Below are 27,635 nucleotides of genomic sequence, written 5' to 3'. Positions count from 1 at the left end.
AGAGGTATTGCGCCAGGTCAAGAAACCCTCAGGCGATAGCTGTAGACGCTCTAGTGACACCGTGGGTGTACCAGTCAGTTTATGTGTTCCCTCCTCTACCTCTCATACCAAAGGTATTGAGAATAATAAGAAAGCGAGGTGTAAACACAATTCTCGTGGTTCCGGATTGGCCAAGAAGAGCGTGGTACCCGGAACTTCAAGAGATGATCTCAGAGGACCCGTGGTCTCTGCCGCTCAGACAAGACCTGCTACAGCAGGGGCCCTGTCTGTTCCAAGACTTACCGCGGCTGCGTTTGACGGCATGGCGGTTGAACGCCGGATCCTGAAGGAAAAGGGCATTCCGGAGGAAGTCATTCCTACGCTTATTAAAGCTAGGAAAGAGGTTACAGCAAATCATTATCACCGCATATGGCGGAAGTATGTTGCATGGTGTGAGGCCGAAAAGGCCCCAACAGAGGAATTTCAACTAGGTCGTTTTCTGCATTTCCTGCAAGCAGGAGTTAATATGGGCCTAAAACTAGGCTCCATTAAAGTACAGATCTCGGCTCTGTCGATTTTCTTTCAAAAAGAACTAGCTTCAGTACCTGAAGTTCAGACATTTGTGAAAGGAGTGCTGCATATTCAGCCCCCATTTGTGCCTCCTGTGGCACCTTGGGATCTCAACGTGATGTTGAGTTTCTTAAAATCACATTGGTTTGAGCCACTAAAAACCGTGGATCTGAAATATCTCACGTGGAAAGTGGTCATGTTATTGGCTTTGGCTTCAGCCAGGCGTGTGTCAGAATTGGCGGCTTTATCATGTAAAAGCCCTTATCTGATTTTCCATATGGATAGGGCAGAATTGAGGACTCGTCCCCAATTTCTCCCAAAAGTGGTGTCAGCGTTTTCACCAGCCTATTGTGGTGCCTGCGGCTACTAGGGACTTGGAGGACTCCAAGTTGCTAGACGTTGTCAGGGCCCTGAAAATATATGTTTCCAGGACGGCTGGAGTCAGAAAATCTGACTCGCTGTTTATCCTGTATGCACCCAACAAGCTGGGTGCTCCTGCTTCTAAGCAGACTATTGCTCGCTGGATTTGTAGTACAATTCAGCTTGCTCATTCTGTGGCAGGCCTGCCACAGCCAAAATCTGTAAATGCCCATTCCACTAGGAAGGTGGGCTCATCTTGGGCGGCTGCCCGAGGGGTCTCGGCTTTACAACTTTGCCGAGCAGCTACTTGGTCAGGGGCAAACACGTTTGCAAAATTCTACAAATTTGATACCCTGGCTGAGGAGGACCTGGAGTTCTCTCATTCGGTGCTGCAGAGTCATCCGCACTCTCCCGCCCGTTTGGGAGCTTTGGTATAATCCCCATGGTCCTTTCAGAGTTCCCAGCATCCACTAGGACGTTAGAGAAAATAAGAATTTACTCACCGGTAATTCTATTTCTCGTAGTCCGTAGTGGATGCTGGGCGCCCATCCCAAGTGCGGTTTATCTGCAATACTTGTACATAGTTATTGTTAACTAAATCGGGTTATTGTTGAGCCATCTGTTGAGAGGCTCAGTTGTTTCATACTGTTAACTGGGATTCATATCACGAGTTGTACGGTGTGATTGGTGTGGCTGGTATGAGTCTTACCCGGGATTCAAAATACTTCCTTATTGTGTACGCTCGTCCGGCACAGTGTCCTAACTGAGGCTTGGAGGAGGGTCATAGTGGGAGGAGCCAGTGCACACCAGGTAGTCCTAAATCTTTCTAGAGTGCCCAGCCTCCTTCGGAGCCCGCTATTCCCCATGGTCCTTTCGGAGTTCCCAGCATCCACTACGGACTACGAGAAATAGAATTACCGGTGAGTAAATTCTTATTTTCTGATAAAACCACAGATCGACCTCATACATCATTTAAGAAACCTTCCACGTTTGATCCTCCCTCTCAGAATGCCAGTGTAAAAACTTTTCTAAGGATCGTTAACAGAGACATCAACAATTACTCACCTCCCAAAAGCTTTGACAACCTCTCTAGTGCAGAAAGAGTTGCCCTAAAACGATTGCGTGAGAATAAGGAGTTAGTTATTCGCCCAGCCGATAAAGGTGGGGCGGTGGTGATCCAAAACTGGCAAGACTACGATAAAGAAATTATGTGTCAATTGGCGGATGAAATTACATATCAACGATTAGGATCCAATCCTGTGCTTGGCACTAAGCGGACCATTGACGCATGCCTTAAAAGGGGTCTTGACAATGGGTGGTTGGATAGTGAGTTGCATTCCTTCCTCACTGTTGAACATCCCAAATGCCCTATCTTGTATACTTTGCCTAAAGTACATAAAAGTTTGAATGCACCACCTGGCAGGCCTATCATAGCCGCCGAGGGGTCTTTGTTACAGCCGTTGGCCCAGTTTGTAGATCATCTTCTACAACCCCTAGTAACTAGGAGTGGTAGCTATATCAAGGATACTGGAGACTTTCTCTCTCAGCTTAAAGGGGTAGACTTACATGGCGTCCCTTGCCTGATGGCCACAATGGATGTCAACTCCTTATACACGGTGATACCACATGATGACGGGTTAAGTTCTTTAAGAACTGCATTGATTAATGGTTCTAAAATAAACATGCCCATTGAATTTATCATTGAATTGGCTGAATTGGTCTTGAAGACCAACCATTTCATGTATAAAGATGCATATTATTTACAACTAGCGGGTACAGCGATGGGGTCAAATTTGTCCCCCTCATACGCTAACCTATATATGACACAGTATGAGTCTGTTAACATCTTTCCTAAATATGGCCACTCAATTTTCTTCTATCGTCGTTTTATCGACGATATTTTCTTGCTGTGGACTAACACAGAGGAGCTGTTTTTATCTATGGTTAGTGAATTAAATTCTCTAGCTAGTCCCATTAAATTTACATCGACTATCTCTGATTCTAGTATTAATTTCCTTGATGTGACCATCAATAAAACTAACAATCTGTTGGCTACGACATTATATCGGAAACCAACAGATCGTAATCTCACTCTACATGCCTCTAGTCATCATCCACCAGCCCTAAAAGATAACTTACCTGTGTCCCAATACCTTCGAGTTCTCAGGATCAACTCAGCCAGTGAGAATGTAGAAACACAACTCACTGATGTCACCACACGCTTTAGGGAACGAGGTTACCACACTAGAGTATTATCTAGATGTCTTGATAAAGCAAAAGCGATCTTTTCAGGGACGTGTGAAAGTGAGCGTAATAAAACTAAAGATAGGATGGTGTTTACCACCCGCTTCGATAATCACTCTGGACATGTCAACAAAGTTTTGAAGAAACATTGGGCAATTGTCAGTTTTGATTCTACGTTACCATTCACTCGTATGAAACCACCAATGTTGGCATATAGGCGAGGCCCGAACCTGAAACAAATGTTGATGAGACCCACCATGTATCCTGAAGCTAAGCTAACCCGTACACAATTGTATACACAGAAACCAGGGTGTTTCTCGTGAGGCAACTGCACGACATGCAGGTCTATGATGGTTGGACCGACTTTCAATCATCCCCACACTGGGACCACTATCAAGATCAGATTTCATCTACATTGCAGAATGGATCATGTCATTTACATACTGAAATGTCCATGTGGGGTTGACTATGCGGAATTTTAGAGATCGGATGGCCAACCACCGGTCTTCTATACATACCGCTTTAAATAGTGGAACCTCTGATAAACCTGTCACACAACACTTTTTAGAGGCTAAGCACCAAGTGGCAAGTTTAAAGTGTAAGTTGATCGATTGGGTTCCCCCATTGTCGACTGGAGGAGATCGAGTGGGTCAGCTTAAACGGAGGGAATGTTATTGGATCAATGAATTGGACACAGTAGCCCCCAGGGGGCTCAATGAACATAATCCATTAGGTGTTTGTCTATAAGTCTCTGACCAGTTTATTAATGGTATACCTTCAACATTTGTCTTATTCACTCCTCGGATTCATAGAGATTGATGTTGGTATATAATGTATAGATATTGATTTACTCGCTGTATAGGTGTGTTAACTATATGGCTAGCCTGTCTTTTTAATTGTAATCGTTTTATGTATGTCTTTGTCTGTGTTTTTGTATTGTTATTGCTGCTGCTTCTTCCTGGGTCCGCTATAACAATCCTTGACTTTTTTAATATGTTGTTTAATGGTTGATTTCTTGAGGAACCATATAACTGTATGTTATTATTTTTTGAGGAATGATTCCATTTTTCGATATAAATATAACTTTTTTCCTAATATACTAGATAATTTTTTCCATCCCTAACCTATGTTGGCAGCTTGCGTTCCACCGGCTTCGGCCGCTGGAACGCACGGGACTTCCTGTTTCCGGCCCCCGGCGTGAAGGGAGCGGTTCAGTCCCTGCCGCTCATGGGGCGGTAAATGCAGACGTGGATCGATTCGGTGGCAGGGGGATTGTGCCGTGATGTGGGCACTTTGTCCCTGTGTAAGTTTCGTGTGCTGTGTGTCCGCAATGGTGTCTGCGGCATGCGTTCCACCGGTCCTAGCGGTTGGAACGCACGGCACTTCCGGTTTCCGGTCCCCGGCGCGTGGAGCGCTATTTTGTGTATACCTCTGGCTGCACTGTGACCATTTATGTGGACACAAACATATAAGTTGTTGTATCTAACCCTTTGTATTAGTGGTAAGTGGTTAAGGATGAAGAATTAAAGGTCTGGATAATTATTTAGGTGATAATTGGAGTTGACCCCTCACACCCAAGATATTTCCGGGTCATGGGGTATTTAAACCCCCTGCTTAGATCTAGTTGGTGTATGCAGCCCTGGTCTGTGCAATGTTCCACTTGAATCTGTGAGTAACCATGTTGGGTTTGTCCCACTGATTAAGTTTGATGATTGAACAATCTTTTGATTTGGATTTATCTTTTGTAGCTATGGATTGGGTGTGGGAGAACGCTTAACCAAGGTGCTGCCCTATGTGTATCCTCTTGGACTTATAGGTATTTATTGATCATGGCTTTTTGATATATACATCTATGCTTCAGATGCACATTGTTAAAATAGAGTATATGTATGATCACAGCAGCTGAATGCCCTTTTTGAGATCCTGCAGCTGTGGACCTTGTGTGGGAGAATGCCTAATCCAGGTGCTGTCTTGTGCGCACCTTTCCGGACCTATAGGTATTTATGTGACAATAAATTTGATGTATATATTTTTATTCTGATATACGTCTACAATAGAGATATTCTTTGATTACAGCAGCTGTCTGGTTCTATAGCTGTAATTATACGGACATTCCCTACACTTGGTATATAGCAGTTCAGACACGCAGCTCTATTGGAATGTGCTGACAGAGGTGAGGACATGTGGGCTTTGCATGCATATTTAAGATCAGTGGTGAACACAGGGTGTGATTTTATACCTCCTTGTAGTTTCACCCTTCTGCTACCCGCTTTGATAGATGGGTTCCTTTTTCTAAACCCTGTATTAAGTAGTAGTTTTTTTGATACAAGCAGTGTCGCTAGTATTGTTATATATTGGGACCTGGGAGGCTCAGTCATGTTTCTGTTCTATTTTCTTCCAGATATACTTTTAACTATTTGGCTTCGCTATATTAAGATTGGATTTGATGATTTATGTATGGCCCTTCTTGAAAAAGATCCTGGTTTTTAGATCGAAACGTCGAAACCTTTGAGGCTACAATAAAAAGTTTTTCCATTGAAGAAATGTGTGGACTTTATATATAGTGAGAGTGCACCCTCCACCACGTGGAATTCTCGTCTACATACTGTGACAAGAACACTGGGATAGTGTTTGAGGGCAGGTATATTTGTCCCAGGTTCTTGTCTTACATGTTTTAGAAAATGTTAACTTCTAGGAAAAATGCTTTTTGTTTTGTCTGAACCTTTTCAGTTTGCTGTAAAAGCTGGGAAAAGGCTCTGAGAGAGAGATAAGGCGAGTTCTAGACATTGGGCCCAGTTCGGGTCTTTGGCCTCACAGAGGGCTAATCAGGGTTTCAGCTGTGTAAGAGTGATATAGTGCTTCTAACCTGATTAGTATGGGCAGACTGCCTGGGAAGGCTGCAGGATCTGTGTGTGAGAGACACGCTTTCTGATGCAAGTAAGCTATACAGTATGTACTGAAGAACTCTGTGTTTTGTTTAGTGACAGTTAGGAACATCTTATGTTTAGTTAGTGCCGGACAGGCAAGGTATTTTTATTTTGGGGTTTGTTTTATTTTCTGTTTCAATAAAACTGGCCGGGGTCGGTTGTACCAGAAACTGGACTTGTGTTGTTCCTCAGCTGCTGCGGGCTGCCATATTCCCCAGGAAAAGGCACCTTGCACCCCTACAGTGTTACAACTTGGTGGAGAATGCGAGCAGGCCGTTCTGCGCATAAGTGAAAGCAGCAGCTTTGTGAGGCCTGCAGAAAACGGTGGTTTATGCAGATACAGCCCAGTGTGAAGTTACTGAGACTCACCCCTGAGGGTTTGATATATGTCCTGGGTGAAAGCAGCTGCAAAGCCGCCTGAAAAATCTGTTGACATGGAGGATCTGCTTAAAGCCTTGCTGCAAGCTACAGCGGCTCAGCAGGAGGCCAACCGACAGCAGCAGGTGGCAATGGAGGAAAATTGGAGACTACAGCAGGTGGCAATGGAGGAAAATAAGAGACAACAGCAGGCAGTTGTTGATGAACTTTACAGGCAACAGCGTCAGGATAGAGAGGCCTTAACAGAAGTGGTGCAGAGACTTGCAGCTCGGGTTGGAGATGTGGCCGTCAGTGCTCCAACCAGCTCTAGTTCTATACGAGCCAGTCACTTCCTGCAGAAAATGACAGAGGCTGATGATGTGGAGGCCTATCTGACCACGTTTGAAAGGACTGCCGAGCGTGAGAACTGGCCGAAAGCACAGTGGGCCAGTCTGCTGGCACCTTTCCTGTCAGGTGAGCCCCAAAAAGCTTACTTTGATTTAAGCCCTGCTGAGGCTCGGGACTATGATAAACTAAAGACTGAGATCCTGACCCGCCTGGGAGTCACGCTGTCAGTACGAGCGCAACGGGTGCACCGTTGGCTGTACGCCATGGAGAAGCCTCCGCGCTCCCAGATGCACGACCTTATTCAGCTAACAAAAAAATGGCTGCAGCCAGAGACATTAACTGGTCCCCAGATGGTGGAAAGAGTCGTCATGGACCGCTACTTGAGATCTTTGCCCATGGTCCTGCGCAAGTGGGTGAGCCATGGAAACCCGGGTACTGCTGACCAGTTAGTGGACATGGTAGAGAGGTATTTGGCAGCAGAGGAACTACTGATGACCACCCAGCAACCCATAGGTCCTCGACAGCGCCCTTCAGTAAAGACTGGTAAGACTGTTCCGTGGGAAAACGTGGCTGGGCGGTTAAGAGAACGCAAGGCTGGAGAGACTGTAAACACTGGCCCTGGAAACAGGCCAATGGGGCTAGAACGGTCTATGCTGCCCAAATGGGTTGATAATCGTGTGGTTAAATGTTTTAGGTGTGGTATGCCAGGTCATGTTATTGCCAATTGCCCAGTCACGCAAGAACCCATGCAATGTGATGCTGCCTTTGAATGTCGCAGAATGTCTTTCTTTGCTAGGTTAGCTTGTACTGTGGTACCTTCACCTGAGCTGGAAAAACAAATGTGTGATGTGTTCTTAGAAGGTAACCGGGTAGAGGCCTTGCTAGATTCAGGAAGTTTAGTTACCCTCGTGAAAGCTGGGTTAGTGAACCCCTTAAAGGTCCAGCAAATACCTATTGGGGTAACTTGCATACATGGGGATACCCAACATTATGCCACTGCTGAGGTGAATATAGAAACTTGTTGTGGGTCAGCAATGGTTAAAGTGGGACTGGTCCCTACCTTGGTGCATGAGGCCATAATAGGGAGGGATTTTCCTCATTTTTGGAAACTGTGGGAATCACGGTTATCAACAGATGTGAGAAGTAAAAAGCCAGTTGATAATACCGGTGATTTTATGGATGTACGTGGGTCTTCGGAACTTTCTGGCCCTTTGCCTTTTGCTAGTTTGGCTGGGGAAGTGACAGATGGGGAGTCCAGTGAGGACCCTCTTGCCGGGAACAGAGACATAGTAGTTAGAACTGAAAACGTGCCTGACCTGGAGGTAAAGAAGGATCTGTTTGCGTCTGAACAGTTAAAGGATCCTACCTTAATAAAGGCTAGAGAGAATGTTAAGATTGTTAATGGGGAACCTGTGGTACCAGGTGACAGGGTTACGTATCCCCACATGGCCATCTGTAATGAGCTCTTGTACCACATTGTCAAAAGGGGTGAAGATGTGGTGGAACAGCTGGTAGTTCCCCAGCCTTATCGGAGAACGGTACTAGATTTAGCTCATAGTCACGTTACCGCAGGACATTTAGGGGCAGAAAAAACCACTGAAAGAATTTTACAAAGGTTCTTTTGGCCAGGGGTTTATAAAGAAGTGTCTGAATATTGTTCTTCCTGTCCTGAATGCCAGTATCATGCCCCTAGACCCCATTTCAGGAGCCCACTAGTTCCCATGCCTATTATAGAGGTCCCGTTTGACAGAATAGCCATGGATCTCGTGGGGCCCTTGTTAAAGTCTGCTCGGGGCCATCAGTATATCCTGGTAATTATGGACTATGCCACTCGATATCCTGAGGCTGTCCCTTTACGCACTATCACAACCAAGGCGATAGCTAGGGAGCTGGTGCAGGTATTTAGTAGAGTGGGAATACCAAAAGAAATTTTGACTGACCAAGGTACTCCATTTATGTCAAGGATCATGAAAGAATTGTGCAAGTTATTTAAGGTCACTCACCTCAGGACGTCCATCTACCATCCCCAAACTGACGGGTTGGTGGAAAGGTTTAATAAAACATTAAAAAGTATGTTAAAAAAGGTTGTTGAGAGAGATGGGAAAAACTGGGATTGTTTGTTGCCCTACTTGTTAATGGCCATCAGAGAAGTCCCTCAGTCCTCTACGGGGTTTTCTCCATTTGATTTGTTGTATGGTAGACACCCCAGAGGGCTGTTGGATATTGCCAAAGAGACGTGGGAAGGACAGCCCACTCCTTATAGAAGCGTTATTGAGCATGTAACACAAATGCAGGATAGGATTGCAGCCGTGGTACCTGTTGTCAGAGAGCACATGGAACAGGCCCAAAGTGCTCAACAGAGGGTCTATAACCGGAGTGCCAAGATACGGGAATTTGCTCCTGGAGATAGAGTTCTTGTTTTGGTACCCACTGTGGAAAGCAAATTCCTAGCTAAATGGCAGGGTCCATTTGAGATTAGGGAAAAAGTGAATGAGGTTAATTACAAAGTATACCAGCCGGGAAAGAGAAAACCCGAACAGATCTACCATGTTAACTTAATCAAACCCTGGAAAGATAGGTTGTCTCTGTCAGCGGAGCCTTGCCCTTCGGTGTCTTCACCCCGGTTGCTTCCCGCAGTGAAGGTGTCAGAGACATTATCAGCTGATCAGAACAATCAGGTTAAAGAATTTCTCATCCAAAATAGGGAGGTATTTTCAGAGCTGCCTGGCCGAACGACCATAATAAAACATGACATTGTCACAGAACCAGGGGTCAGGGTTCATTTAAAGCCATATAGGATTCCTGAAGCTCAGCGAGAAGCTATTTCTAAGGAAGTTAAAACCATGTTAGAACTTGGAGTCATAGAGGAGTCTAACAGTGAGTGGTCCAGTCCCATAGTGCTCATCCCGAAGCCCGACGGTAGCATACGCTTCTGTAATGACTTTCGTAAGTTAAATGAGGTGTCCAAGTTTGACGCATACCCCATGCCCCGTGTGGATGAGCTTGTAGAAAGGCTGGGAACAGCCAGGTTTCTCACCACATTGGACCTGACCAAAGGTTACTGGCAAATACCTTTATCTGATAGCGCCAAAGAAAAAACAGCCTTTTCGGTTCCGGAGGGGCTGTACCAGTATAAGATGTTACCCTTTGGGTTGCATGGGGCTCCAGCAACCTTTCAACGGGCGATGGATAAAATTTTGAGGCCCCATAGAAAATATGCAGCTGCCTATTTGGATGATGTGGTAATTCACAGTACAGACTGGGGGTCCCATTTGGTTAAAGTACAAGCAGTACTGGACTCAATCAGAGAGGCAGGGTTAACTGCTAACCCAAAGAAGTGCTGCCTCGCAATGGAGGAGGTCAAATACTTGGGCTTCACCATAGGCAGAGGTCTGATTAGGCCCCAATTGAATAAAGTTGATGCTATTCAAAACTGGCCTCGTCCAGTGAATAAAAAACAGGTAAGGGCTTTTTTGGGAATTACTGGGTACTATAGACGGTTTATTCCTAATTTTGCGACCACAGCGGTGCCGTTGTCAGACCTTACCAAAGGGAAGCAGTCAAATGTGGTGAAATGGAACCCTGATGCAGAAAAGGCGTTCCAAGCATTAAAAGTGGCTTTGTGTTCACAACCGGTGTTGATAACACCAGATTTTTCAAAAGAATTTGTGGTACAGACAGATGCCTCAGAGGTAGGGATAGGTGCTGTGCTGTCCCAAACCAGAGATGGGGACGAACACCCTATCATTTATTTGAGTAGGAAACTCAATGAGCATGAAAAAAGGTATGCCATTGTGGAAAAGGAGGCTTTGGCCATTAAGTGGGCACTAGATACCTTGAGATATTACCTCTTGGGTAGACAATTCAGACTAGTGACAGACCATGCCCCTTTAAAATGGATGTATGTAAATAGAGGCAAGAATGCTCGTGTAACTAGATGGTTTCTAGCGTTGCAGGACTTTAAGTTTACTGTCGAACATAGACCGGGAACACAATTGGCCAACGCAGATGCATTGTCTCGCATCTTCTGTTTGGGGGCTACAAGTGTTCCGGCCCCTAGGTCGAAACAGGGGAGGGGGATATGTGACAAGAACACTGGGATAGTGTTTGAGGGCAGGTATATTTGTCCCAGGTTCTTGTCTTACATGTTTTAGAAAATGTTAACTTCTAGGAAAAATGCTTTTTGTTTTGTCTGAACCTTTTCAGTTTGCTGTAAAAGCTGGGAAAAGGCTCTGAGAGAGAGATAAGGCGAGTTCTAGACATTGGGCCCAGTTCGGGTCTTTGGCCTCACAGAGGGCTAATCAGGGTTTCAGCTGTGTAAGAGTGATATAGTGCTTCTAACCTGATTAGTATGGGCAGACTGCCTGGGAAGGCTGCAGGATCTGTGTGTGAGAGACACGCTTTCTGATGCAAGTAAGCTATACAGTATGTACTGAAGAACTCTGTGTTTTGTTTAGTGACAGTTAGGAACATCTTATGTTTAGTTAGTGCCGGACAGGCAAGGTATTTTTATTTTGGGGTTTGTTTTATTTTCTGTTTCAATAAAACTGGCCGGGGTCGGTTGTACCAGAAACTGGACTTGTGTTGTTCCTCAGCTGCTGCGGGCTGCCATATTCCCCAGGAAAAGGCACCTTGCACCCCTACAGTGTTACAATACATATATATGTGTGAAAAGGAGGAAGCTGAGCAGCGCCAATTAGCGATAACAATTTGTACTAGTATATGGACCAGAATTACTAAAAACACTCCTAAAAAAGACACTCCCTTTAATATATTTAGGGCGTCAGCTCACGTCTTAAGTAAAAAACACTGGTAAGGTGTTTTACAAGTAATCTCAGAAATGGTGGATAAGATACTTTAGAGCGACCAATGGTGTCAATTAATATTATAATAGGAGGTTTTAATTTAAAAAAAATTTTTAATCACAATAAAATTTGCACCAATAAAAGATATAAAACAAAACCACAGTAAAAATATAAAAAAATTCTACGATCAGAGATAAAAAAGTCAATACAAAAATATCACCAACATGTATAAAAATTTGTTAAAAACGTATATGGTATAACATATGAGAACTCAATTTCGAAAAAATATAATATCGATTAATAAGACCAACTTTAGGTAAAAAATCAATATCTTAACTTAAGAGAAGGTAGGTATCTCCAACGCGTTTCGTCCTATCTGGACTTCCTCAGGGGGCAGTGAGCAAGTGGGACAGCACAGGTATATATACACATCTTAATGAGGAAGTGATCTCTACATCACTTCCTGTCAATTAGGAGCACCAAAAAGTAACATACTGAAATATTTTCTAAAAGTAGGCTATGACATGTTCATTCCACTGTTTAGATTGGGCTAAGCAGAACCGCTATTATATAAGTCTAATTTGAGCTCAGGGAAGCCTTATAAAGCTCCCTGAGCGTTGTTTATCCGGACTTCCTGTCCAGACAGTGGGTGACATCACGTCCGCCCCACTTCCGGCGTCATGGTTCCTACCGTTATACCATATACGTTTTTTAACAAATTTTTATACATGTTGGTGATATTTTTGTATTGACTTTTTTATCTCTGATCGTAGAATTTTTTTATATTTTTACTGTGGTTTTGTTTTATATCCTTTATTGGTGCAAATTTTATTGTGATTAAAAATTTTTTTTAAATTATAACCTCCTATTATAATATTAATTGACACCATTGGTCGCTCTAAAGTATCTTATCCACCATTTCTGAGAATACATATATATATATATATATATAGCATCAATCCAGCACTCTGGCAATCTTATATATATATGTATATCTGTATGCATATATGTAATTATATACATACATATATATATATATATATATATATATAAATGTGTGAGTGTGTGTGTATGTATATATATATATATATATATATATATATATATATATATATATATAGCATCAATCCAGCAATCTGTACTAGTACTATATATAAAAGTGACACCCGACAAGGACCACAGCAGGCAGCAGCCACTGTTATAGATGCCGGTGCCCGGCCCTGCACCACATTACACTACAGTAAAGGAACTCTGCTGTGGGCTCTGGCAGCTAGGGCTGCTGGGAGCTGTAATTATAGTTATTGTAGTTCTGTGCGGTGCCGGATACCGCCTCTAACAGTGGTTGTCGCCTGCTGTGGTCGTTGCCAGGCGGGTGAGGCACTGACCAGGGAAGGGGGACACAGGTGCAGCCTCTACAAAGTAAATCTACCCCCCTGGCCACGGTGGCAATGTGGGGCGGCGCCCTTCCTTGGCTGGCACTCCTGGCGAGTGTCATCCTGCCCAATAAGTAAATACACCCCTTTCCCTACCCTTAACTCTCCCTCTAGGGCCTAACCCTAACCTCTCCTCGCAGCCTAACCCTAACCCTCCTGCCTGCAGCCTAAACCTATTTCACATTCCACCTTTCAGCAGTCTGTTTACCACTTTCATATTTTCAGGTTTCCTGCTTTTTTCCCCTGGTTTTCCTGGTCAAAGTTCCTGTAAATTTCCAGTCACATTTTGTACTTATAATGCTGTGATAAGTACATAACAGGATAGCTAACAAAAAACTAAGTCAATATTAAACATTAAAAAGTGAAAAGGTAATTTTATCCAATTTAAATGCATTTCGAAAGAAACAAATTTTCCTGTGACCAGAAATAAACATCTAAAGTGGAAACTGCATACCTTATCACTGTCAGAACGGAGTCCATTTTCCCAGGAAACGAGAACAACTCATGAAAGTGGAAATACTGAGCCTAGCACTGACAAGCAACTGATTGATGGTCCTAATACATATCAGTACACTAATGCTGTCACATATGTGAGTTTTGACTAAGAGGATGTGCATATGCAGTTTACCTATAATCACTCAATTGTGAAAACATCGGCATAGCCTGCAACTGTGAATCAGGCCCATTATTCACTATAGCAAAGGGAGGCACAGCGCCTCAGTCCCTCTGTCTCCTGTTCACAGAATACAGAGGAACTGGGGCATGCCAGCAGCTCATGAAGTGCTGGGGTTGCCCCCACAGTGACGGAAAATGCAGAGGCCATGCCCTCTTTTTGAGAGTGCGCGCCAAAGTCCTAACTCCATTTTTAAAAATGTTGGGAGATATGCAAAACTGCATGTCTAGCTTCACCAGTATGGATGTGTACTGCAGTGTCATTTCTCTCTGAGCCCCCACTCTCCTTGTCTTTGCCTCCCCCCCACAGAAGTGACATCAGCCCCATGAACACCCACTTTCCATGCATCTGCCTTCCTCTCCCCTTAGCAGTGTCATCAGTCCCAGAGCCCCCGCTCTCCATGTCTCTGACCCCTCCCATAGCAGTGTTATCCAGCACTTACCTTTTTGCTGTCAGTGAATGGTGGCTAGGGTAGGTCCTGCAGCTGCTACTCTGCGGGCACTGTCGGTGCAGCTCGGCCTCGGGCAGGAACTGAAATTATGTACACTTCCTGTCTAGGCTGGGTGAGCAGAGCACGGAGGTTATAGTGTGGTGCTGCCTCCGTGGTGGCATCTCCAATTGCTCCTCTCGTGCAACTTCCCCCCCGTCACATCCGGACCTGCGCATGTGCAGTCCAGATTCCTGACGAGGCAGTCGGTAATCCAGGGTTTTTGTTGAACTTCACAGGGCAGCAGGAGACTCCAAAGTAAACCAGGAGTCACCCGCATGATACCGGGGGTAAGTATCTATGCTTGAAGGTAATACAGACACCCTTCTGCAGCTCTCCAGCATACTGTGGTGATTTGCACACAGACCATTTTACAGTCCTCAAGTGCATTTATGCATATTTAGGCTCTCAGCAGATCCAAAGCTGTAATTGCGCTTCGGAGCGGCCATTTTGCAGTCAATAAATTACCTTTTGTTTTTCTTTCTTCTTATCAGTTGTCAGTGGTTATTTCAATGCAAGTTGTATTCCTGGAATTGGAGTCTCCTATCCAAGCTTGTGTGAACTTTGCCAGGGATACAAGTCTTATGTACGGGAAAAGAATCAATTCTGTGAGACCAGCAGCAATGAGCCATTTTTTGCTTCTGATGGTGCTTTCAGGTATGACAGACACATCATATGGCATTTCTGTAATCATCATGTTAGCACAGTGGTCAGGAAACAGGGGTAAATTACCCCAAATGGGGTAAAAATGAAATTCCTGAGGGTAACGGACGGTCGTGCTGCCGAGACACAGCCCCGTCCAGCATCGGACGGCTCTCGATGTGACGTGCTGACGTCACACCATGCTCCCTCCTGCCTGCCCTGCGCTTCTGGCCGCCCTGTGTTGTGTTCCTGGCCACGGTGTGACGTGCTGACATCACACCGCGCACCCTCATGCCCGCCCGTCCTGCGCTGTCCTGTCCTCCTGCCCGCGGCCCGCCAACCCACACACAGAGATTGAAGTGTTTTGTGGCTGACCGCTTATGGAGTTCTGCAGGATCAGACAGTGGCCCACATAACAGTGGAAAATTCCCACTGACATTACTGGGGTGAGGATGTGACCATCTGTCTCCTAAAAGTCGTGCTGGTCCACCAACCTGTGGCACCCCTTTTTGGGAACCATCGGTTTATGGTATTTGTATATTTGCTATTTCACACACTATACTGTATTTCCCATGTTGTCATATTATATAAACAGAATGGAAAGTTCATTGCTTTTTGCAATACAATGTATACAAAGTATATTCTAGACCAGTGGTTCCCAAATTGTGTGCCTAGGCACCCTGGGGTGCCGTGAGGCTCTTTTGGGGGGATGCCTCAGGTTGGTGGTCCAGGACCAAATCAATTTATTTATGGTCAAAGTGACAGGCGAAACCAGTGCTTCTGGCTACCAATCATAAAACATGTGAACAGTCAGAAACACAACTGTAGACTTCCACATAACTAACCCTAAGGATGACAGGTAGGCACAATTTACATAATTTCATGTTTTCCCCCCCAAATTTAGCAATAAAAAACTTTTAAACTAGGGGAGCCGTGAAAAAAAAAATACTGATACCCTATGGCCCCGTGATTCAGGAAAGTTTGGGAACCTATGTTCTAGACTATCTTTTGGAATGCAGTCTGTATTGCAGCACATGGATTGTATGTCCACACAGGCTTTTGCTGATCCACTGGGCTGCAGTTTATTCATCAAATTGTCAGTATGGCACAAAACAGCGTCAATTCTGGTTACAGCAGTCACATCAGACAAACATTCCCGTGACCATGTTACTGGCAGTGGCTATACACTAGTCATCTGCCTAGTTGCAGGCCCAGCATTGGTCGTACTGACCACCAACACCAAACAAAGGGGTCTATGTACTAAGCCTTGGACGTAGATAAAGTGAAAGGAGATAACCCAACCAGTTCCTAACTGTCATTTTTTTAAACACAGTCTGTGACATGGCAGTTAGGAGTTGATTGGCTGGTACTTTATCTCCGTCCAAGGCTTAGTAAATAGACTCTATACTATTTAAACCTCCTCCCCAAGCAGTAAACTCTAACTAGCCACACCCCTGTCATGCACCAGTGTGTGTGCTATGTGGACAAAATAACCCTGTTTCTACCCCGAGGGGGACATTTAATAAGCAGTGATAAGAGCAGAGCAGTGAGCAAGTTGAGAAGTTGCCCCATCAATCAGCAGCTCTGTATAATTTTATAGTATGCAAATTATAGATGTTACTTCAGTGCTGATTGGTTGATGGGGCAACTTCTCCACTAGCTCACTTCTCCACTCTTATCACTGCTTTGACAATATCCCCCTTAGACTGCAATCTCCCAGAGAAGTCACTAAAGTCTCTCACAAGAAACTGGGACAAACTACCCTGTTTGTCACAGTAGGAGAGCGAAAGGACGAAATAGGACAGGAGTGGGTTAAACACCTCAGGCTGGGGCGGACCAGGGATAACATCAGGGGGTATATTTACTAAAATTCGTATTTTTCCAAATGAGGTTAAAGTTCAAACACGAATGACATCGAAAGTGTAATTTTGCAACTTTTTGAATTTATTACGACTAATTTACTAAGCTGTCGTATTCTGCATTTTCGTATTTTCCGATGTCGATGTCATTCGTATTTTTTGGCAGTGTTTTACGGGAGTGAATAGTAAAACACTGCCGGCATTAACACAATGAATCTCGGCCGGATCTGTGAGATCTGTGCAGGGCTTCATTGTGCACCTTTCGTAAAAAAAATAACTGTTAAAAATCAAAAAAATAAAATGCGTGGGGTCCCCCCCCCCCTAAGCAAAACCAGCCTCGGGCTCTTAGAGCCGGTCCTGGTTCACAAAATATGGAGCCCGGTGCTGGTTTAAAAAATACGGGGGACCCCTACGCTTTTTGTCCCCCGTATTTTTGGAACCAGGACCAGGCGCAGAGCCCGGTGCTGGTTTATGAAATATGGGGGAACCCATGTAATTTTTCCCCCCATATTTTTTGAACCAGGACCGGCTCAAAGAGCCCAAGGCTGGTTTTGCTTAGGAAAATTAAAACACTTTCCCACCCCTTCCCACTGATAAACATGCACGGATCTCACGGATCCGTGCATGCCTATCAGAACACGGTAATAAAAAGCAGGTCTATTTTAAAACTGCTTTTTTTTACGATTTGTATTTATTCACGGCAGTGTTTGTGAAATACAAATTTTAGTAAATGACCGAGTTCTATCAAATAACAGGCGTATTTGACCGATGGTGTATTCATTCGTATTTTTTTTCTTGGACTTCAAAAAAAATACGAATGCCCTCATCACTGCCGAGATTTGTGCTTAGTAAATTCCCGAGATGACACTTTGAAGAAAAAACGCAAAATCGGTCAAAATCGGGAGCTTAGTAAATATACCCCCAGGTCTTAATGGCCTATGGGTGGTTGCGCCTGATATTGTATTAGTGAGCTGGCAGTTAGGTCAGCCTCTTTTCTAGAAGCTTTTCCCTCCCTCTCTTTGGTTACTCTGATGATGGTGGTTTGTTTTTGGGATTCGACGGTCACGGTGGCGGGAAAGAACAGATTATTACCTGTTGTTGGTTGAGTTTGCTAATTGTTTTTGGTGCGCTCACCTTCGATAACTGTAATAACATCTGCTGGATCACCTTAACGGGGGCAGCCTCACCACCCGGACGGGTGGGTAGTCAAGTGGAGGTTGAGTGGACACCTTTGTTTGGTGTTTTAGTGTTGTTACTTGGCTGAGTTTGTATAGAGCATTTGGTGTGGACTGTTACTGCCGTTCTTTCTTGCCACCATACTCTTCATTTCTTTACTCTGCTTTATCAGATATATTTAGTTTAATGCTTATAAATAAATAGCTGTCAAGTTTTTCTACCAAATTCAAGTCTCCGGGTCTTTATTTTAGATGTTAAGTATAATTGTTGTTACTGATAAGTTTAACTGGACGGCCCTCAGCCGTTAAGGGGTTTATGTAAAATCAGATTAACACAAAATGTCAAGCTGAATGATCTGCATTGTCTTTGTAAAGTTATTACAGCATATAGAATATGCAGATAAATTTGTTTTTGTGCATTAATACAGGTGTCTGAAGAGCCGTGCAGGGGATGTTGCATTCCTGGATCACCTGAGTATAATGAGTGCAACAGGTACAGTGCTGTAATGCAAACAATAGCCTATGCAAACACTGTGTATGTAGTATACACACTGGAGGAAGAGGATGATGAGGTGCAGCAAGTGCAGAAAACACCAAACATAACTGTGAATAAAATGATTAATTCAGGACTAATAGCATGCTTGTACCAATAGAAAGAAAATGTCAGTTCTACACCGACCCATACATTTATTTATCTGGTAGCAAACAAAAGGGTTGATGCAGAGTTGCATGCAAATCCGTTTTGTGGACAGATGTTTAAGTTTTAGCACTGCATATGCTCCCTAGCTGAGTGCATGCATCTACAGACAGTTCATAGTCTACGCTTCTTGGGCCTACAGTAATTCAGACCTGAGTTAAATTTGAACACAACCCACCCAAATCTAACTCTGTTATATCTGCCCCACCTGCACTACACATGGTTTTGCCCATTAGAGAACAATTTTGCTACTGTGGTCAGATCTGAATTAGGCTCATTGTCTCCACTTGTGCATACCTCCCAACTGTCCCGATTTTCGCGGGACGATCCTGGTTTTTGGGGACTGTACTGCTGTCCCACCCGCGGGCTGCAGTGTCCCGCGGTGGGGGGGCAGTCGGGAGGCTCCTGTCATCGCTGCCCTGCTTAGCAGAGCAGCGGTGAATAGACGCTGTGCGCGTGCGCACAGCGTCTATTCACTTGAGACAGGAGGAGAGGGGGCATGCCAGCAGCTCACGGAGCGCTGGGCATGCCCCCTCAGTGACCAAAACGGGGGCATGGCTTGCGATTGCGGGTCATCCCACGAAGCCACGCCCCCTTTTCAATAAGCCACAACCCTTTTCGGGAGCGCGCGACTTCGCCGCGCGTGCGTCCCTCTTTCAATATTTCAAAAGTTGGGAGGTATGACTTGTGGCTGAATGGGGTCAGTGGGTGGCTACAATGTGTTAGCACATGGCCCAAGTTGTGCGAGGACATGTAGTCGGGCTATGCTGCATTGTGCACAAACAGAGATCAGTGATGATTTCAGAAGGATCTCTTGTACCAGGTAGGCTATAGGACTGATGCAAGTGTGTGGTTATGATGATGGCCTAAGGCCCTAAGTGGTACATCACTGAGAAATCATATGCACAGCTGATGTGATTTATAGTAATGAGAGATATTAGTCAGTACTAATGCAATATGGCAAAGCTCTGCAAGCTGCAGGTGTGCCTAAGGGGTGTACTGTGATAGGCCGGCCTTCGGGATCCTGGCGCCCAGCATACCGGCACCGGGGTCCCGACCGCAGGAATGCCGGCAGCGGGGCGAGCGCACACTATTTATTCTCCCTCAAGGGGTGTCGTGGACACCCCAAGAGGGAGAATAGTTGTCGGTATCCTGGCACCGGTATGCTGAGCGGCGGGATCCCAACAGCTGGTATATCGAGCACCATCCATGCCTAAAGGGTCTATTTACTAAGCCTTGCATGGAGATAAAGTGGACGGATATAAAGTACCAACCAATCAGCTCCTGTCATTTTTTAAACACAGCCTGTAGCATGACAGTTAGGAGCTGATTGGCTGGTACTTTATCTCCATCCACTTTATCTCCATTCAAGGCTCAGTAAATAGACCCCTTAGTTGGCAGGAAGACAGGAAATCTATCAGTCGGTGAGCTTGGCACTACAGTATGTTGATGTGGTCAGTGCACAGACCATGCAGTGAGGGCCCCCTCAGCAGCATGCTCTTCCAGGCGGCCATCCAGTCAGACCAAGCTTTGTAGCTATGGTATAATGTAAACATGTGTAGTCTAGCACTGAGGTATATGTACAGAGATACAGTGGCACAGCAATGACCTATTTAGCACAGTACAAGGTAGAATATATGGTCTATAGGATTCTGATATTTGCTTTTACTTAGATTCAGAACTGGAGCAGTTTGAACTCCTATGCCCAGATGGATCAACTGCCAGTCTTAAATCTTACAAATCCTGCAATTTGGGGCAGGGTCCCAGCAAAGCCGTTGTCACCAGAGGACACATGCAAAGAATCACTAAGCGATTTCTTACTTTGATTCAGGTAAATCTGTACACATACATATTCATTACAAGGACTGGGATTATCTAGTAAGTATTATATGGGGAACATCAATAAATGAGCTGGAATTGTTGTACAGTATTTCTTTACTACTGCGTCCAAATATGTAGGAGGCATCGGAGGGCAAAAGACGCCTACTGCCATGCATCACAGATCAGAGTGCTGTATCCAAAGATGTAGGAGGCATCTGAGGGCAAAAAGACACCTACTGCCGGCATCGCAGATCTGAGTGCTGCGTCCAAAGACACAGCAGTGGATCACCATCAGAACATCAGTTGTGCCATTGACTTAAGCCTAAGGCTTCTCAGAATGGCTGCCTCAGCACAGTAGCCGAGGACAGTAAATCTGCATTGGAAGACACAGACCCTGGCCTTGCCACTCCCCCAAAACGAAGGTAACACGCCTGCAGTTTTGGAACTGGACCCCATCGCCGCCCCCACAGGGATCTGCACATGTGTAGATCTCTCACCATCGGAGCGGTACGCAAATGGGTTTCCATAAAACTCGGAATCAGGCCCTAAAACAGCGAAGCCATGTTCTGTCTAGTAAACAACATACTGTATATGTTGTGTGAAGGAAAATGTGTATTCATATTACAACAAACAAACCTTAAAATGTGATTTTTGTCTTACATTAGCAAAAGTTAATAAACCCATGGCAGCGATTGCAGTCTGAAACCTTTCGTGGAGTGCGCGCGCGCACCCCGGGATCCCAGTGAGATGCTAAAAGCATCTCAGGGCTGCGATCACCTCTGCCTGACAGGCAGAGGCGGTCACGGGAGGGGGCATGTAAACGTCATTAGAACGCCGTTGGCGGTGCGCGGTCCAGACAAATCAGGCTTGTCCAGACCGTTGCGGGTGTGGGCCACTGCGGCTGCGTGATGTCACACGCAGCCACTGCAACCTGGGACACGGCAGCTAGCCGCCTGCCAACACAGCTAGGATGTGCACTAGCTGCGCAGGCAGGGAGCACCCGTGCGGGAAGGGGGGGTGGGGGTAGGGGTAGAGCCAGACATGCAGTGCGGCTTAGCCCTGTGCTAAATTTAGCACATCTATGATCAGGTCTGAAGTAGGCCCAAAGTACCCTGTAAGAGTTTATTGGAAAAGACACAAGTCAGTGCAGCTCTGCAATAAATGTTGTGTTGTAATGTATTTAGGTATAACAAAATGTAAAAGTGCAAAAAATGCTGATAGTAGACAAATGTGGAGACGTGCCCTTCATGTACAGAGATTTCGCTTTGATTGGTGCAGCAATAAATCAGGCCAGAGATAAGCAATTATTTACCAGTAGGCGGTGAAAGATATACATATATATATATATATACATACATACATAAACACAGCTTGGTTACACAACAAGAGGGTGCACTACCATCTGAGGTCGACTCCAAATACCCAGCAAATGTATGTACACTGTATGTATTCAAGAGAGACAGAAGAGGGCGCCCTCTGGAAAAGAAGCATGTACATTATTAATTATTATTAATATGATGGCCAGCTGTAGATGACCCCCAATGTGGCAGTTCTTGAAATAAGTCTGAAGTGGCTGGATATGTACACCAATGCTTGTGATTGAGTTGTGCAGATAGCAGGACTGAAGGAACTGGATATACTGGAAATTAGGGTTGGCCATCGACCACCAATGGCATAGCAACCATTGATGGTCAGAGACCAAAAATGAATGTTTTAGCCATTGACTGCCAGACATGATGGTATAATATTGATGGCTGAGGCCGATGGTGAAACACAAATGCATTTTGCTCATGCGTGGGTGCCGCCTGAGCATGTGCAAAACACAAACCATAGGTGGCTCACCTTCAGTGGTTCTTATCAGATGGTTTAAATCCACTGACCATCGATAGCAGAGCAGTTGATGAACAACACTGCTGGTAATGCTTGTAATTAATCTGGCTTGCCCACACAGTTTAAAAACAAGCAAAGGTAAGGAAGTCCACAAGGTCAAGTTCAAGCCTAAGGCCAGGATACTGGACAATCAGAAATGACTGCAGCAGATGGCTCATAAATTGCAGTGCAAGCACACAAGAATGACTTGCACACCTGTGATGAATAAAAAGGGTAAGAATCAATTAAAATGTTGGTAGAGAGTTGGGAGCCCAGACTGAGCACACTCACAGCCTGATTCAGAGGTGGGCCTACAGTAGTGCCATAGATAATTTTACGCCACACAGTAGTACCCTAATTCACATTATGGCACACAGTGCTTCCAGTGCCTGCAGTTATTATGTCACATTGTAGTGTCCCCAAGTTCACATTATACCACATTGAAGTGTTCATATTAGGCCACATTGTAGTGCCCAGTTTGCTTTATGCTACACAGAGCCTTCAGTTAACATTATTCCACAGTGTAGTGTCTCCAGATCATATTATAACACGTGTAGTGCCCTCAGTTCATATTACGCCACATGTAGTTCTCCTAGTTCACATTGTGCAACATCGAAGTTCCCCCAATTCACATTATGATTCAAAGTTCACATGATGCCAAGTTCACATTGTCGGGTTTGCTTAAAGTGCTTCTGCTTACCGTTTGCGAGGGGTGACTACTCAGTTGACCACTCCTCTGTCTCCAACTTAAGTGAATGCTGGGAATTATTAACGTTTGGTGGCATAAGATGGGTGCAGGGGAAGACGTAGAGTCCAGGGCCCATAAGCACCCACTGTAGTGATGAATATAGTTTAGGCTGAAAAGATGGAATAAAGCTGAGGCTAAACAGTACCCATTTGCAGGTACACTGGGCCTGGACTGAAGCAGAAAAGATTTAGTAGACCTAGAGATAAGGTCTATTGAAACACTTCTGGAGAGTCACTGTGTACTTCATCTGGATCCAAAGATGGAGAGAGACAAACATCTAGAATTAGAAAGCCAGAGAATAGCTGCTTTGGGTATAATAGCAGATTTAATGAAGGCTTTTGATTGACATTGCTGCTTTTATCTTTTTCACCCATAGAACCACTGTTATATGATAATGATAATGTAAATACAAAACAATACACTGCAGTAATGCATTTAAATGGGGAAGAATTAGATACTGGATACATTTAGAGGATGCTACTCTTTCAGAGAATGTCTACCTGATATGAAGAGGGTTAGATCTTATGTAGTAACATGTAAAATATTAATTACTGGACTTACGTCTGTGTTACTTTACATTTCAGCTTTCTTTTCAGCATTTTACTTTGTATTACAGTTCTTGATCATATAATATGTATATGTTTTGTTTAGAATTTATTTGGTAGAGATGGGAAACACAAGAGCCGCCTTTCTCTCTTCACATCAGAAACCTTTGGTGGGCAGAATCTTCTTTTTCATGACTCTACACGAGGATTGCAGGTGCTGGAAGATGATGTGGAGGTGACTGGGATCCTTGGACTGGACTATGTGGCTCTGTTAAAGGGCCTAGGTCACGAAGGTGAGAAATAAAAGAATCATGAATGGGCTACTCATTCTGCTGCCTTCTTATTATACTGCTAAAGCCATTTTTCTACATCTAGCATACACTACAATTTTACTTATTACTGAAGGAACTATCACAAATTCAGACTGGTTTAGGAAGAACAGATGCATTCTTTTATAGACCCTTTGACAGCATATTCCAGTATTCAGAATCCAAGTCAACATTCACGCTAAAGTTAGAACAGTCTGCAAAATTATAATGGTCCCAGTATCAAAGCAGTGGTCAGGGCAGGCAAAAACAGTATGCGTTTGTTTTGTCAACAGTCAATAGATTGACCACTATTGGTCGACATGCATTAGGTCGACATGGTTCAAAGGTCGACATTGACAAAATGTTAACATTGCAAAGGTCGACATGAGTTTTTCACTTTGTTTTTCATTTTTGGAAGTTTTTCACACTTTACGATCTACGTGGACTACGATTGGGAATAGTGACCTATGCCAAGCGCAGCGGTAGCGGAGCAAGGCAACTTGCCTGAAGCATGGTGAGTGACGCGAGGGGACACGGTGCACTAATTGGCGTTATCGCTGATTTTACGGAGTAAACGACACGGAAAAAAGTAAAAAAACTCATGTCGACCTTTTACATGTTGACCTTCAGTCCACGTTGACCTCTCTTTCCTGTTTCAACCTAGTGCATGTCGATCAATAGTGGTCGACCTAGTGGCTGTCGACCTAGTTATGGTCGACCCAATGATCCACACCCGGCAAAGACCAGAGCAGGATAAATAACAAGCAGGGCCAGGTAACTGAAAACTCTTAAATACCCCTATAAGGAGCTGCTTCTGTGTGGCATAATGTGAACTGGGGGTTCTACAGTGTGTTTAACATATGCGGTGCTGGGAGTATTTACACATTATAAACATTGCAAACAAGTATTTTGTAAATATGCTCATTTGTGAAGCATATGCATTTGTTATAATTATTTGATGCCCATCTGTCAATCAGAGGTAATGTAAAACAAAGGAATTGTGATGTGTAATAGCAAAAGTATGCATATACTGTAGCTTTAAATGTGTGCATCAAATCATTCATGTCCTCTACATGTTTTTATATATGGGTTTCTGCATTTTTCCAGCATATGTTAAAGGTTTCTCTGAGTTTAAATACAAAAATATAAAACTGTACTATTCAGCATAGGTTTTGTAATACACATACTCCTTGTACAGTCATTAGTTGTCATATACAACAGAACCGGCACACTGTACTTTTTGTATTTTGCTGTTTAGAAGTCATCTGGTATAATTTGAGCCCTCTTGGTGTTTTAACATATACACATATTAGGTATCTCTCTGGATCAAAGCGTTATCCGTTGGTGTTGTATCAGTTCAGCCGAGCTGAGGAAGTGTGAAGACTGGGCGCTGAGAGTAAGGACAGATCCACTGGTCTGTGTCCAAGCAACTTCTCTATCTGGATGCATTGAGATGATCAAGGTATAGAGCACAAAATGAACACACACACCTAAGAGACAAGGGGTATATTTACTGGAGGTCGATTTCCATAGATTTTTTTTAATCAATTTTAAATCAATGGAAATCAATCTAAAGCTGAGTATACACTATACAATTTTCTGGCAGATCATCTGCCAGATCTGGCTGATTAGAATGAAAATCTGGTAATGGATGAGAGCAAATGACAATTGACCACTTGCTCCCAAACACTGGAAAATTGACTAAACCTGTCGTTCAGAAAAATTGGTTAAATCACGGATTTAACCAATTTGTATCAACAACCGTTTTTGTCCATTTTCCAGTGTTTGTATAGTGTATATCCAGCTTACTCGATGTTGTGCTTCCAGGGCTAAAACAAACATTTACTAACTTTTGCGACTGATTTCCATTGTATTCCATTGATTTGAAATCGACATTTAGTAAATAAACCTCAAAATATTAATAGAAAAAAAGAAATAGAGGTGATGGTGGCGCTGGCAGGCCTGTGTATGTGTGCACCCTGGGATTAGCTGCCACCTGGTGAGGAGGTAGCCGGCCTCCTCAAGAAACAGAGCAACTAGGGAAAATTACCAGGTAGGCGCTTAATGCCAATTGATGGACACAGTGGTAAAAATTAAACCAATTTATTACATAGATTGACAACAAACAACACATAAAAATAAACAAGACCACAATACAATAGTAGTATAAAACTGAGGTTCCGGAGACCTCTAGATTAAATAATAAGTTAAAACTAATTGAATGTACTCAGAAGGTAGTCACAATAACTATATATTAGAGAATAATTCTTTGATAGCTTTTGGCTATATTAGGTTTCTTGCCCAGATGTAAAAAACACACGAATACTTGGCACAATTGTGCATGTGGGTGTCCTCACAATGTGTATTAGGTTCCAATTGGGAAAGAGTTCATCACTTGCCGATTTTGGTATGAACAATGCAAGGATGGACAGAAGTAAAATAGCTGTTACTCACAGACTGGACGGCATTTCCTTTATTATACCGCAATGGTATCGATGTGCGTGGCCGCTCTCTATCACCCTAAGCACGGGTGAGACATCCGTCAGCGGCAGGATTCGTCCGTGGCGTGAGCTGTCTGTAGCGTCAGCTGAAAAGTCGCTCTTTCCTCCGGCAAAGTGTAGATACACCGGTGCAGCGTGCTCCACCCCCAGTGCTGGTGGAATAGTGCTCACCAAGATGAATCACCAGGTGTTCCCAGTATGGTCCAAGGGATTAAATGAAATAGTCACGCTGAAGATATGACAAGTGTCGGCAGTAGTTTAAATGAACTGCTGGGAGGACACACTTCAATTCTTGTTGGCAATAGGTATTGGGGCTCCTTCTCTCTGTATCCTCAACGCGTTTCTCCGCACCCCAGGCTGCTTCTTCAAGAGGCAGAGTGTTCCCAATTGGAACCTCAGTTTTATACTACTATTGTATTGTGGTCTTGTTTATTTTTATGTGTTGTTTGTTGTCAAGCTGTGTAATAAATTGGTTTAATTTTTACCACTGTGTCCATCAATTGGCATTAAGCGCCTACCTGGTAATTTTCCCTAGTTGCTCAAAATATTAATAGTATTCTAATATCTCGGAAAATAAAACAAGTGATCAATTTTAAATGTGCTTACTGATTAACCACTAATAATAATAATTATTATTATTTTGTTTATATAGCGCTGTTCTCCAACAGGACACAAAGCCGTTTTACAAGCATCAAAAACATAGCACAGAAGTTTAGTATTACAGCAAGACGAAAAACTGAAAAATAGTGAACATAGTTAACATAACCGACACAATGAACTTAATGCAGGGTTGATGCAGCCATTTAGGGTAATAAATTCCACTGGTTACATAACCCACTAATAAAAGGTGAAAGGCGAGTCAGCCATTTTGGGCTTGCTACATAAAGATGTAGCCATTCTGTTTTGCGGCATGCTGCATGGCGTGCCGGGCTGTGACTATTCGCAGACGGCGATCACTCCATTAATTCCATTAGGAATTAATGGAGTGATCGCCGGCTGCGAATAGTCATAGACCGGCATGCCATGCAGCAACATTCTGTTGCAGCATGCAACACCGCAGCAAAGATGAGCATGGCTACATCTGTAGGTTACCATGGGTGTAATAGGCAACACCTAGAAAAAAATACATAAAATGGGGAAGTTGCAGCGTAATAAAGCTAGAAGCAAAGCCCTGACACAACCATAATTTCCAAGTATTTTTCTTCTCATCCATGGGTGTACTCCCCCATGGGATGCAGCCATCTTGGGTGCACTACAAAGGTTACAATGTGATACAAGACATATACA

The 27,635-nt window shown here is 44.0% G+C and overlaps 1 protein-coding gene across 6 annotated transcripts in view; it reads left to right on the top strand.

The window, feature by feature from the left end:
• The window catches only part of LOC134885352 (serotransferrin-A-like), a 202,692-nt gene that overhangs the window by 116,230 nt on the left and 58,827 nt on the right, over positions 1–27,635 (top strand). For all 6 annotated transcript variants that reach the window (XM_063913065.1, XM_063913061.1, XM_063913062.1 and 3 more), the window contains 5 exons: positions 14,678–14,840; positions 18,288–18,352; positions 20,230–20,387; positions 23,646–23,832; positions 25,161–25,309. In XM_063913065.1, coding sequence (XP_063769135.1) covers positions 14,678–14,840; positions 18,288–18,352; positions 20,230–20,387; positions 23,646–23,832; positions 25,161–25,309 — 722 coding nt within the window. The remainder of the gene's footprint in view (positions 1–14,677; positions 14,841–18,287; positions 18,353–20,229; positions 20,388–23,645; positions 23,833–25,160; positions 25,310–27,635) is intronic.

This window comes from Pseudophryne corroboree, chromosome 1 (assembly GCF_028390025.1).
Source record: "Pseudophryne corroboree isolate aPseCor3 chromosome 1, aPseCor3.hap2, whole genome shotgun sequence".
Classification (NCBI taxonomy): Eukaryota; Metazoa; Chordata; class Amphibia; order Anura; family Myobatrachidae; genus Pseudophryne; species Pseudophryne corroboree.
This window is presented reverse-complemented; position numbering and strand designations above follow the sequence as displayed.